Source organism: Anser brachyrhynchus (genome assembly GCF_964034855.1).
Source record: "Anser brachyrhynchus genome assembly, chromosome: 1".
NCBI lineage: Eukaryota > Metazoa > Chordata > Aves > Anseriformes > Anatidae > Anser > Anser brachyrhynchus.
The window spans coordinates 53,880,907-53,894,249 of NC_137694.1; the positions used below are offsets into that span (position 1 = coordinate 53,880,907).

The 13,343-nt window shown below is 38.6% G+C and overlaps 1 protein-coding gene across 4 annotated transcripts in view; it reads right to left on the reverse strand.

Annotated features, from left to right (window-relative positions):
• LOC308187580 (acyl-CoA synthetase short-chain family member 3, mitochondrial-like) overlaps nucleotides 1–13,343 on the reverse strand; it is a 71,362-nt gene that overhangs the window by 50,072 nt on the left and 7,947 nt on the right. For 2 of the 4 annotated variants that reach the window (XM_080575708.1, XM_080575706.1), the window contains exon 3: nucleotides 5,641–5,829. The exons of 1 other annotated variant lie outside the window; for it this stretch is intronic. In XM_080575708.1, the coding sequence (XP_080431834.1) occupies nucleotides 5,641–5,808 (168 nt within the window). In that variant the 5' untranslated portion in view covers nucleotides 5,809–5,829. Of the gene's footprint in view, nucleotides 1–5,640; nucleotides 5,835–13,343 lie in introns of all 4 variants that reach the window. One more of the 4 variants, XM_080575709.1, reaches the window with a different exon arrangement.

Below are 13,343 nucleotides of genomic sequence, written 5' to 3' on the forward strand. Positions count from 1 at the left end.
ATTACCAGCTTTTCCATTACATTTTTTATTAAATCAACCTCAGTAAGATGCTGATGCAAGATTTCCTAAGGCAAAAAATGTCACTTCACTGCATACAAACAATTTTGATTTAAGTCCCAAGATCAGTATTTTTATTTCTTGTATTTCAGGAAAGGGTAGCACCAAAGAAACTATATGTTAGAACATATTTTAATTATAGAAGAATGAGCCTTCAATCTCCTTGCTTTTGAGTTTTAGAAGTATATTTATCTTGTGTACCTCAGTCTGATCCAGCTAGTTTAGTAAACTAGCATAAATCTCATTAGGTAGGCACAAACCACAATGCCACAGTTAAGGTTTCATTAAGCTTTGCACAGAAGGCACAGATTGTTTTTTTACAATTTATTCTTAAAATTATTTCAAATAATAACAAAATGTTTCCTATCTAAATCTGCCATTCAGGGAAGTTTGCTAATTAGCTTGTACTCAAAATAAAGGTTTCTGATGAGCTTTAAAGTTTCAGCATTTGTCATCTTTCCCTTTTGGGATGCAGCGATTTTGGTAAAAGATGATACAATACAATGCACTTAAACTGAAAATTCATCAGAAGGCTATCCGGGAATTAGATATAATCAGTATGTTATTAACATGTTTCTATTCAATTGTTACAATGAATGACTGTTGTCAATGCCAGGTTTACAGTCATTTGTAAATTGTGCCCCCTCTGCTCATCAACTACTTTGTAAGCAGCAAGGAAGTCTAAATATAGTCAGTACTACATTGGCTAAGGTGATGTATTTCCCCAGTGAGGGTTATTGCTTGTAAGCATCATGGATCACTCTGTGCAAATCAAAGGTTCATAACTGGTTGTTTTCTAGTGTTTTACCTCTCTGTCTACTGATATTATTTCCCCTGCACCTCCACTCCCATATTGCTTTTATACACCCATTTCCCACCTCTTCCATGGCTCCATGTAGTCCTGCATGATAGATTATATAGAAATACAACTAGCATGATGGAAAAGCAGAGAAGTTCTGAGGTTTGCTGGCGAAGGAATGCCAGAGATAGTGAGCTGTAGAAAAAAAATATGAAGAAGTAGAAGTGAGAGAAAGCAAGGTCCAATAATACTAGACCAACAATTTTATTCTACTGTAAAGGCTCCTTCTACAAATTCTTCCATAGTGTCTAGCAGCATGCAAGGCAAGGTTTAGAAGAAGCAACTAATGCTTTTAGTGGGCCAACTCAGAAAGCTGCAAAAAGCCCAAACTGAAAACAGGCAAGCTTTAGGTACAAAATGTCAGTACCATCATGAAGACGTTTACAGAGAGATTCTGCACTCAAGTGCCCAACCAGCCATTCAACACACAAAGCTCATTCCATTTCTTGCCCCAGCCACATATCTGATCACAAGCCTGTCCTCAAATTTCTTGCACTTTCATTGCATTGGTATTGCTCTGACTACGTAGTTACATGCAATGCACATTTATTTCCATCAGGTATTACACATTGCTGTACACAAAGACCTGAATCATACCATACAAGTAAAAAATAAAGAGCAAGATACTGCCTTCTAATCTTTAATACATTTCTAATAACACATTTTAAAAAAAATAGTGCTTCAAGACAAGACAGGACTGCAAATATTATAAGGCAATTAAGTCTTAGCAGCTGAGCCTGCAGTCTTAATCATAGAATCATCTAGTCTGGAAAAGACCTTCAAGACCACCAAGTCCAACCAACCATCAACCTGACCTACTGAGTCCCAGCACTAAACCATGCCCCTTAATGCCAAGTCCACATGTCTCTTCATAATACCTTCAGGGACTGGGACTCCACCACTTCCCTAGGCAGCCCGTTGCAACACAAAACCACCCTCTCCATGAAAAAATTCTTCCTAATATCCAATCTAAACCTCCCCTAATGCCACCTGAGGCCATTTCCTCACATCCTACCACTTGTCATCTGTGAAAAGAGATGGACACCCTCATCACTGCAACCTCCTTTCAGGCAGTTGTAGAGAGCAATAAGGTCTCCCCTCAGTCTCCTCTTCTCCAAACTAAACAACCCCAGTTCCCTCAGTCACTCCTCATAAGCCTGGTTTTCTAGTCCCTTCACCAGCTTCATTGCTCTTCTCTACACACACTCCAGCACCTCAATGTCCTTCTCGTAATGAGAGGCTCAGAACTGAACACAGTACTTAAGGCGCAGTGCCACCAGTGCCAAACACAAAGGAAAAATCTCTTCCCCAGTCCTGCTGGCCATGCTATTTCTGATGCAGATCAGGATGCCATTGGCCTTCATGGCCACCTGGGCCAAATGATGGCTCACGTTCAGCTGGCCGTCAACCAGCACTCCCATGTCCTTTTCTGCCAGGCAACTTCCCCCAGCCAATACTGCATGGGAGTGTCATGACCCAAGAGGGGGACCCAGCACTTAGCCTTGTTAAATATCTTGTGACTGGACTCAGCCCATCAGTCCAGCCTATCCAGATCCCTGTGCAGAGCCTTCCTACCCTCAAGCTGATCAACACTCCTGCCGAACTTGGTGTCATCTGCAAACTTACTGAGGGTGCACTCAATTCCCTCATCCACACTGATAAAAATATTAAACAAAACTGGCCCCAATACTGAGCCCTGGGAACGCTACTGGTGACCAGCCACCATCTGGATAGAACTCCATTCACTATGACTCTTCAGCCAATTCTTCACCCAGCAAACTGTACACCTGAGCTATATTTCTCCAGGAGAATACTACGAAAAATGGCGTCAAATGCCTCACTAAAATCAAGGTAAACAACATCCACAGCCCTTCCCGCCTTTCCCTCATCTACTAAGCAGGTCATCTTATCTTAGAAGGAGACCAAGTTAGGCAGGCAGGACCTGCCCTTCATAAGCCCATGCTGGCTGCTTCTCATCACTCCATGGTCCCGTATGTGCTGCATTACGATGAGAAGTAGGTGTAACCATTTATAGCCACATCTGTGCACAGGAACTAAATCTTTCTCAGAATAAACTATTACAAAATATTATCTTATTTTTTCAAGGTTGCCTTATTAAAATCCCTGACTGTTACAACTGTAAATAAGTGAGGAATACAGTATTTCTGACCTCAATGGAAGATAAGAAAAGATAAGTTCTGAATAACTTGTGTGTCTCTTATATTTTGCATTTCAAAGAACTGTTGTTCATGTGCAAATTGTAATTCTGCTTTAGCCTGAAAAGCTTTCAAAAATCATGTCTGAAAAAATCCATTACTTATATTTATTTTGCAGGGTTTGGACTTAAAATCTAAAAAGCCCTCTGGAATTGTTATATAATTATTGTGATTCAAAAAAAAAAAATCTGTTTGTCAAAGGCATAGCAACTACCTTATTAAATAAACATAGAAGCACTGTTCTTAAAACATCCTTCTCAGCTTTCCTAGTTTATTAAGATAAAGGGCTTAAGCAAATGTCATGTTAATTTCTCAAAATATAATTAATGTTCTTCAAAAGTATCTACTGTTTTGATATTGAAAACTACATATTCTCAAATTCAGATGAAATAAAAGATTAGAAGAAATGCCTCTTCTCATACACTGTATCACTTCATCCCAATTCACATAGAAAGTCTAAAACAGTGCCAATACCAGACAAGAGCAGAAGTTATCAGCTGCAGGACTTTGCAGGATTCCCAGACCTATTTAAAATTCAGGTTAAATTAAGGCAAGCTGTTAAAGTATATGTAGGTTTTCATAGTCACTAGAAAGCGTCTGTTATTTAGGTCTTCTGACAAAACTTGAAGTTTGACCTTTCTTCTGAAAAAGCACCTCAAAGCCAGCTTTCTATTCCATGTCTTTAACTCTTTCTAGTTAATTTTTCCAAAATTAGGCCCTGTACTGTGGTACCTAATTCATACAAAAGCCTAATACAAATACTGGGGGGTTTTGAGACTGCTTCAATTAATATCTGAGTTTAGGAAAACACTTTCTATCACAGCTACTTATATTCATATCTTGAAGATAATCTAGTAGCGTGCAATTCACTTATCAAGGAAATTTTACAGAACTGCATAACAGGGGAAAGGCTTGAAATTTAGTGTGCCTCTCCTCTTTTCTTACATTTTTATTATATAGCAGATGGATCAAAAAATAAAACAAAATATTTAGCTCTGTCTTTTAAAGGAAAAAAAGGCAACATAAATTAAGATTTAATCCATGGCCTGCAGGTAGTAATTCTATAGCTAACCATTAAAAAGATGTGCTATATGACCTTGAGTAAATAATTTAAGCTTTCTCTGTTTTCCTTTTAATGCATGAAGTAAAGACGATGATTACAGTGCTGTCTATTTTTGTTCCTCAGAGAAAGTCTACTGGGATTAAGTAGTTAACAATTGCAAAATAGTCTAAAAGTAAACATGCTAGATGATTCATATTGTAACCACTTTCATTTTCAACCTTCAAGTTTATTTTTTTCTAATCAAAATCTAATCTATTACTTTTCCCTAATCGAAAACTTCTATGAGTAAAAATTAATTTTTACAGCTTTTGAAAAAGTCAGGGAACGGGAAAAAAGACATGGAAAAACTGGACCTGTCTTTAGTCTCCTTCCAGCTATTTTTCATAAATCCAGCAAAGCTCTTCAGCTATTCTGTTAACTTCTGCTTTGTCAGAACACCAAACGGGGGTGGCAGGAAAGGGGAAATGCATTCAACTTTTTAAAAGAAATTCTTTCAATTTACAGATATTCATAAAATTCAAACTTTAGGGATCTGAAGAGCACTTCTGCACACAAAAATCTCAGTAAAAGTTCCACAAATCCTGCAGACTTTACCCTGTATAACATTTCTTCCAAATTAAGGCTTCTAAGCCTAGCCAGCATGATTCAGTGATTATGGCTACTGCAGAGGGTCTGAATGATCCAAGCAACTGATCAAGATGTCAAAGAGTTTTGTTCATTGACAGAAAACAAGAACAGAAACTTCCAGTGTAAACACTGTATACATATACATACACAAGCTATTAATATGCCAATAAAAGCTACTGAGCAGGTTATTAAAGTATTATATGCATTTTCACTTAAAAAGACTTACTTAATGCTTCATAAACATGTTTAACTTGCGCCTAACTCGGAAGCCTTTAAAGCATTCACCTCTATTACCTGTGTTCTCTACAGAGCCATTAACTTAAGACAATTAGCTCACTGGCTGCCTTGATTCTTGTACAAATTAGATGAAGCAGATATAGCTGAAAAACTTACTACTTAACATGTACAAACATCAGGTAAACCAATGAAGTCACTGAGGGTTGGCATGATGTAGACTGTTGACACTTGAGAAAAATGCTTTTAAAGCCAAATTTTTTAAGGTGATGCTTAGTAGAGACTGACTGACAAAGAGGAGAAGAAAGTCTAAACAGACAGCAGTATGTTAAATAATCATGATTTTTTTTTAGAAATAAAAAACTGTACTTCAATGTCTGCTATACAAATACAACCCTTAGCACACAAGTAGTAAGTACTTTGTTCACATTTCAATGTTAGGTGTTACAAGCAAATTGAGACCACGTGTCACACAAAGGGATATATTGTTATCCTTTCAGGGAAAAAATACATATATATTTTTTTGACATTGGTTTACATATATAACTAATGCAATGGCATTTGTTGTTCTAAATATGTATTACCTTTGCATGATCAATGCGAACAGCAAGCTCTTTAGAGGCAAATCCACCAAAAATCAGGCTATGGATGGCTCCTATTCTTGCACAAGCCAGCATACAGTATACTGTCTGTGGAATCATGGGCATGTAGATGACAACACGATCTCCTTTCTTCACACCATGTCTGACCATGACATCAGCTAACTTGGACACCTGTACTGGCAAAACATTTACAACATATTAAAAACTTATCCAGATCTGATGTTGCCCCATGAAAAACAACCTTCACACAATCAGTAGATGCAGAACATCAAGGAAACAAGCCAGTAAGATAAATAAAGTTGATGAACAATGCAATCAAGGTTCAATAAATTTAGGACAATTTATATTTTTTAAAACACTGTAATACATCTTTTTATATAAAATGAAAGTGGATTGACACAAATTATTATTATATTATAGCAAAAATCAATAGCAAGGTTTTGCAAATTTTAAATGCCATTCTAACCATACATTCTTTTATCCAGCTCACTTACATTTCTCAATTTTATTTTTTTAAATATATATAAGCAGGGAATTTCATAACACAACTTCTGTTCTACCTACGTTTGAAACACAAATCAATGTGAAGTAAGCTTTCCAATTTTCTATCTAAACTTCTCAGAAGTGAAGTAAGCTTTCCAATTTTCTATCTAAACTTCTCAGAACTTACAAGAAATCTTATACCCTGAGCCAAATGCAGGTACAAATTCAAAGAAACACAATTAGATTTAAGAAAACATTTTTCCTCTCATTTTCAAATTTCTAATATGTAATAGCCTGAAGATAGATTGTGTATGGGAGCAAAGAACTGGTAAACAAATCTGGACGCTCAGAAGAAATATCAGTCATCCATATCACTGTGAGGAAAATATTCATTACCTCAGCAGTGTATAGTCAATACTACTTTTGTGATAACGTACTATTTCATTAGTACACCAGGACTGTGCCTAGTAAGTCCTCTTAGAAAGTGAACTGGGAAGCCTGTAACAAGCACTGTGCACTTGTAGCAGCATGGAATATGGCATCTTCTGAAGGAAAATCAAATTACTAATTCCCCAAGAGCAAACAACTTAACTGTCAGAGGTTTCTGGAGTTCAAGAGGCTGACAGTCGTGTGACACTCAGATAGTATCTAAACCTGTCAACCTCATTTAATTTTTTTAATAAACATCAGAGTTTAGAGAGGCAACCTGCTCAAGCAGGGAAGTTGGGCGAGATGACCTCCAGAGGTCCCTTCCAACCTCAGGCACTCTCTGATTCTGTGAGTGTAAGTAGAAGAGGTACAACTTAATTGCGTACATAACACTGGCCAGCAGGTTAACAGGAAAAACTGTAGACTAGAAGACACAGGGTAGACAAAAAAGCTATTACAAAACAGGACGGAAGTAGAAACATCCTAGGATGTCACAAGCTGGAGATTTCCACAAGCATGGTTACAGTCCAATCAGAAGTAACAAGAGCTGGTGTTTTGCTTGCATGGTCCTACACTAATGATAAGACTAAAATGTTAAATTCTCTGAGAAGTTCTTGGGATAGCTAAATACACATATAAATCTGAGGTCAGAGCAAAGGAGTTGTGCTGTTCTGCAGGGGAATTCTTCTTATCCACACTAGTAAAACGCTTTTCTTTGACAGGTCGCCATTCACTAGAAAATACCGCAGTAAGTAATAGAAATTTTGAGATTCTGATTTCTTTCACTATCAATGCTATGCTATGCGAATCTACTCATATATGAGTATGTCACACCTTACCTACACTGTGTTATTCCTTATTTATTCATTGTATCACATAGGCTAGGTTTTAAGTAAAGTTGAGACTTGTGAAAGACTCTTCCCTTTGGTTCCTATCAGCCTGAGGAGAAAGGAAAGGGGAGAGAAACTCCTGAGAGCAGCAGGGGGATGTTGCCTGTAGAATGGAAACTAACCACTTCCAAGCCTCCAAAGCAAAAAGAGACGTTTGCAGTGACCCAGCAAATAATGCATGTAATGGGAACAGCCTATGCCACTCTTGTGTAAATAGGACAGGAGGGAAGGACCTTCTTTTTCAAGGATGCACCAGTCAGCAGGGTAGATTAGCTATGAAATGTTTTGCTTTCATTTACATTATTTACCAAATTTGTATTTTCTTTATTTAAATAATTACTTTATCCCAGTTTAATATTTCAAATCCTAATGGCAATGTTACTTTCGGTAATTTACAGGCATTTAGGTGCTTTCTTCTATGATCGCACTCAAGAAAACATGGGGCAATAGCATCCAGTCCTGGAACGCAGCCCATGCATGTAGCATGGCATAACTTTACTGCTTCTCTCTTCAGTGGGACTTTCTGCAACATGAGACAGTAACACCCAAGAGCTCCAGACACACCTGAGCTGTGTTTGTATTAACTACATCGCTCATCTACAATCAAACCATGCATATTTCTACACCTCCGCCTGAGGATTTAACAAAATGGAAACACAGGAGCCCCAGGCATGGCTTGCATTAGAAGGTAAGAACAGCTTCCCCTTTTCATAAATACTGCATAAATCCCTGCTGTTATTTTCAGCCACAAGACAAAGACAATGTTTATAAGGCAAAGTTATCAGCATACCAAGCTGCAAACACACATAAACTAATGTACGCAACTCATTCATAACAGACCTCTCATATTAAACGTTAATGATTACCAGAAGAAAATATATTTTAATTCTAGACCTATTATTATCTATCAACATGCTATCAAGTAAAAACACAAATCAACATGGCTTGGACATCTATACAACTACAATTTATAGCCATACCACTGGCATTTAGTCATTTCTAGACAAGATCAGTGAAAATAACTATAGGTATGGATAAAAACTTCGCTTCCAAAGGTAAATTCCTTTTGTATACTTCCCATTGTGAAAATATTAAAATCTGAAAGCTCATTTTAACAGAGAGAAAATGTCAACTGATCTCAAAGAATCCTAATCCTCATCTCTGCTGTTTGTGAGACTCTCAAGCAGCATGTAGACAAAAAGGCCAGAGGAAACAAAAATAATATTTAATGAGTAATTCTATATCCCATATAAGTAATAGTAAGAATAGTAAGCAATAAATAATTAAACACAATGGACAACACATTCATTATTATTTTGATAATTATTACTGATGCTGAAAAAAGGCATTGTTTGCCTGTGGATGGAAAAGGCGTGGTTTAAAGATCATAATTAGTAATTTTGTAATAGAAGACTCCCTGTGCCTGTATATGAGCTACATAACTTTGATACTTGGCTGTATGAGGGAAACAGTGAAGAGAACTGCATATACTGAAGTAAGTTTTCTTGAAATCTACCATGCATAAATTTTATTTAAAGCAGAATACACGTAGCATGTTGCAGGCAGAAACCACATCTTCCAGCCAAGCTCACTAGTTACTTGTTTGTACTTAACCTCCCCACTCTGAAGAGCCCAATGTCACCAGAGGCATTAACCCAATACAATATGTGGGTAGCTTTGATTTTCCTTTTGTCTTTTCCTTCATCCTTCTGACAGGTAGTGAGCATTTGCCCTACAGAATAAAACACTGTCTCCGTCTGCAACTATTTGGAAGATTGTGGAACATCATAAAGAAGGTTTACATTGCCCTTAAGATTGATGTGGAAACCCTGAAACATTCAAGCAATCATTCTTCCTAAAAGGGAAAAAAAATAGTGTGAGTAGTGACATTTCATTAAACTGTTAAAAGCCATGAAACCTTCCAGTTTGTTACAGTGTGTTGTCATTTATGGTTTACATTAAGACAGCATACTTTATCACTCAAGATTTTACAGTCGCTATTTTCCTACCAGTATGCTATTTCTCTGCTCTTCTTCAAAGTTTAAGACTGCCCTATTGCCTTAATATATTTGACACTTCAGTAATAAAATGACTTGAGACAAAGTGTTATAAGAGGAGGCTGAAGTAGGTTTTCAGATTTGAAGATCTGGACTTAAATTACACTTATGTCAAACGCAAGCCTTAGCGAGCACAGTTTTGTTTTTACCCTGCCACCAAACAAATACTATATCTGTATCAGCAGTTCAGGTTTGGAGAAGTAGTGCTGTCCTGAAGTAAATCACCCGGCTGTCCCCAGTGGTTTAAAATGCAGTTCAGTTTTGGTCCATGCCAGAAGAATTCTGTTTAGAAAATACTAAAGCAGAAATTCCACTCCAAATGCTCAAAAATTAAACTCCAAACCTGACTGTGTTGAACAGTGTGGGTCTCACCAGTGTCAAGTCCCTCAACACAAGCTAAACCCAAAACGATTTTCAAATACTGAGAGCTCCTGAAAGACCCTGAAGTGCATCTCATGCTGTAAAAACAGTCATGTCACATTAAGCATTCCTCTAAACCAAGGGCAGCGAGCCTTCCTCTCCTCTTCAAGTTCTCCAACATGCCATTCTTGGAAGGCTACTAAAGAAAGTAGTCCTTGCTGCTAGCACCCATGTGCTGATCAACCCCTTCACTCTTCCATTACTCCTTTAAATTATCACTTCTTCCTTTTCCTACTGCTGCAAGAGTTTCTCCAGTAGATGCACCATCCTGTTGCTAACGTCAAGCCCGCTGCCAAACAGGAGAGGATGGACAGGTGGTGCTGCATTCATTTCACGCAGATGAAGATGACATTCTTAAACACGTGGCACAATCATGCTTCAGAAGTGGCTTGGTGCACACGCCCCTACCACAGAGATCCTGAACAGATCTTCAGGGGAGGGGAGAGCACTCCACCACGTCCACTGCTCGTTAGGCTACCTATGTCCTTCGTCCCAGGATCAACAGTCCAGGGAAAAGCGTGCCACACACACCTGCCAAGTGTTGCACACGTCTGCGTCGCACAAGCACCTGAGGACCCCCAGGAGATGACATGCAGGAACGTCCCCTTGGCCCACTCTCTGCCACACCAGGCACCGGGAACTGTAAATTCAATGGTCCAGATGCCTGCCTGCCTAAGTGCGTGTACTCCTTTCCTAGACGTGTATGCAACGTGGGATTGTGTTTAGGAGCTTTCTGGTCCAGTCAGGGCACTGGTCCCAGAGCTGCGGAAAGGCAATGCAAGTTTGCCTGTCAGAGCTGTAATGTCTTGAGATGATTCTCCAGGGGCTGTGAAGGAAGCTCTGTGGGGCAACAAGCTCCATCAGAGACCACCTGCCCTGACCCTGCTCTGCCTGTGTGCCAGGCACGGTCCTGCCAACTCCATAAGCCATGCACGTGGCATGCCTTGATAGCACAGCCCCCGCAGGTTTCTGCACAAAATTCCCCTGCACTGTCTCTTTTCCTCTCCTCAAATGCAGTATATGAGGGACCTACCTAGTGGTTGTAGTGGTGCGCATACACTGCTCCACAAACAAGAAAAAAATGTAAGTTGGGATGATTTTTATTGCTTTCTAATGCAGGCAGACAGCTGCTGGGATTGTGGTTAGTTGCAGTAATTTCTCCTTCCTTCTTTCACATGCCAACATGCTCTTTACACTGAGGAAAAGCTGGGGACTGTGGGTAGGGCACAGATACAGGCCCATCTTCCTCCCTGGTTTGGGAGACCAGCTGTGGAGCGTGCGCCTGCTGGAAGGGCCTGGGATGGGACAGGGATTCTCTAACAGTCACCAGCTTGGCATGGATTTCACGTTTGATCAGAAGCTATGCCACAGCATCCACTCAACAATTAATTCAGCACGGTTTTGCTTCACTCTGCCAATACTGCACCAAATTCTACATTACTGCAGGTATCCCTGATGTTGACACGCTGCAGTGTAACACATAAGTCAAGGGAGTAGTGTTAACACTTAAGGTAGATCAAGTGCCTGCTACTTCAGATCTCTAAGGTGATTTGGAAGTCTTGTCTGTGGAATGTGAAAAACCCAAGGCACCACTCTTTGTAAACTCCTGATTAGTCTCATCCTTTCCAGAAATACTAATATTGATATTTTTGAACAGCTACTCTTGTACATCATAGTTAAATCTTTCTAGGACATTCATAGAAGAATGAATTTTGAAATTTAAATAGGATAACGAAAAACAGCATTAAACAAAAAGTCTAATACATGGTTCTAGCAAGGTAATTTTGCTTTACCAGACAAACAGAATAAAAAGTTTGATTGTCAGTCTCCATAGGATTTTCTGTCTGTATTCTAGTAAAGCATGTTGAATGAGAAAGACTACTAGAAGCAAAACAACCTGGGTGATTCTTCAGTCATATATAAGAAATTACCTCACAACCCAGTGCTGATAACCCTGAAGCCCTTCTCTCTCATTCATATTTTTGTAACATTCAATGCTGTCAGAGACTCAGCTTGGGGGGAAGGAGGTCTGGATTTTAGTAATCCTGCCAGGTTTTTGCACTCAGAAATTATTTATTATAGCACTGTATTCAGCACATTAACTGTGCATTGTTTCTGAAATAATGACCAAGAGAAATGATATTGTTTTCATGTACAATATCTGTCAAGTGTCAACAACTGCAAATAATATGGCATTCAAATTCTTGAGATTTTTTATTTTTTTATTTTTTAGCAAGGGAAGCAGCCTACAGAAAATAACCCAGTAATGTAAACAGAGAGGTATTTTCACCCACCTAACAACCTTTGTCTTAACCTGAAAACGGTAGTACTTTCCAACACTTTCCAATTAGAAAGTTTGTTTTTAAATGAACAGAAGCCACTGCTCCCTATTTTTTTTCTGGTTATATCTATTTTTCCCTAACACTACAGAGATTCAGTAACATTTCTAAAAGAATTCATGTCTCCCTTATCTTTTCCTGGCATCTCACTACTGGAATTAGAGACTATCTCAAGGTATACCCAAAGCTTACAGCTACATCCCCATTTCACTGTGATCAGTTCGATTATGTAATCCACATTTAAAAACCTGTAAGAGGCATCAGTAAATAAAATAAATCCAATAGGTACATTCTGGAAGACTGTCATGTCTTTAAGTTTCATCAGAGCCCTACTCTCCACATTTGCAGCATTCTATCTATAACAGCATATAATTAATACAATGCAATCATATGCACTATGTAAAATTTCACTTTAAGAGGTCCAAGACTTTCCAAATATAGTTGCACAGAGTATCAGCACAGACAGATCTTGTCATTATTTTTATCATTAAACTGCTGAAATTGTCCTGCAATCCTTCTACTCCACTTCTGAAAAAAAAAGAAAGAAATTGTTCCTCACAGGTTGGACACTAAACATCCACAAACTTCCAACATTTCTCTCAATTATTTACAATTCAGTGGTGCTTAACCTTAAAATTGCAGCATCACTGTAGCTCTTAGATCTGAACAACAGTTCAACGGGTAAAAAGGATAGAGGTAATCTGAAAGCAACAGGCTTCCCGAGGACACACAGCTCAAGCTATCCCACCCTCCGTAAGGAGTTGTATTATCTCCAACCAAGCACCTATGTCATTTTTTTCATCCTTGCCATGCGTTTGATCCTTGGACAAATGATCCAACCTGCTACATAATTCTGCATCTTCCCATCCTGTGACCCACAGTTATCCTACGTAACTTCTAGTTAATCCACCTATAAAGTCCTCTTTTATTACCAAAAGCCAGAAAGAAATCCATCACCTCAAACCCTGATCTCTTATAGAGACATTTTGAACAGGCAGCCTCTCTGAAAAGACATTCTCAGTGAAATAACAGCTTATTGGCCTGGCAGGCTACTAAACATTCATTGG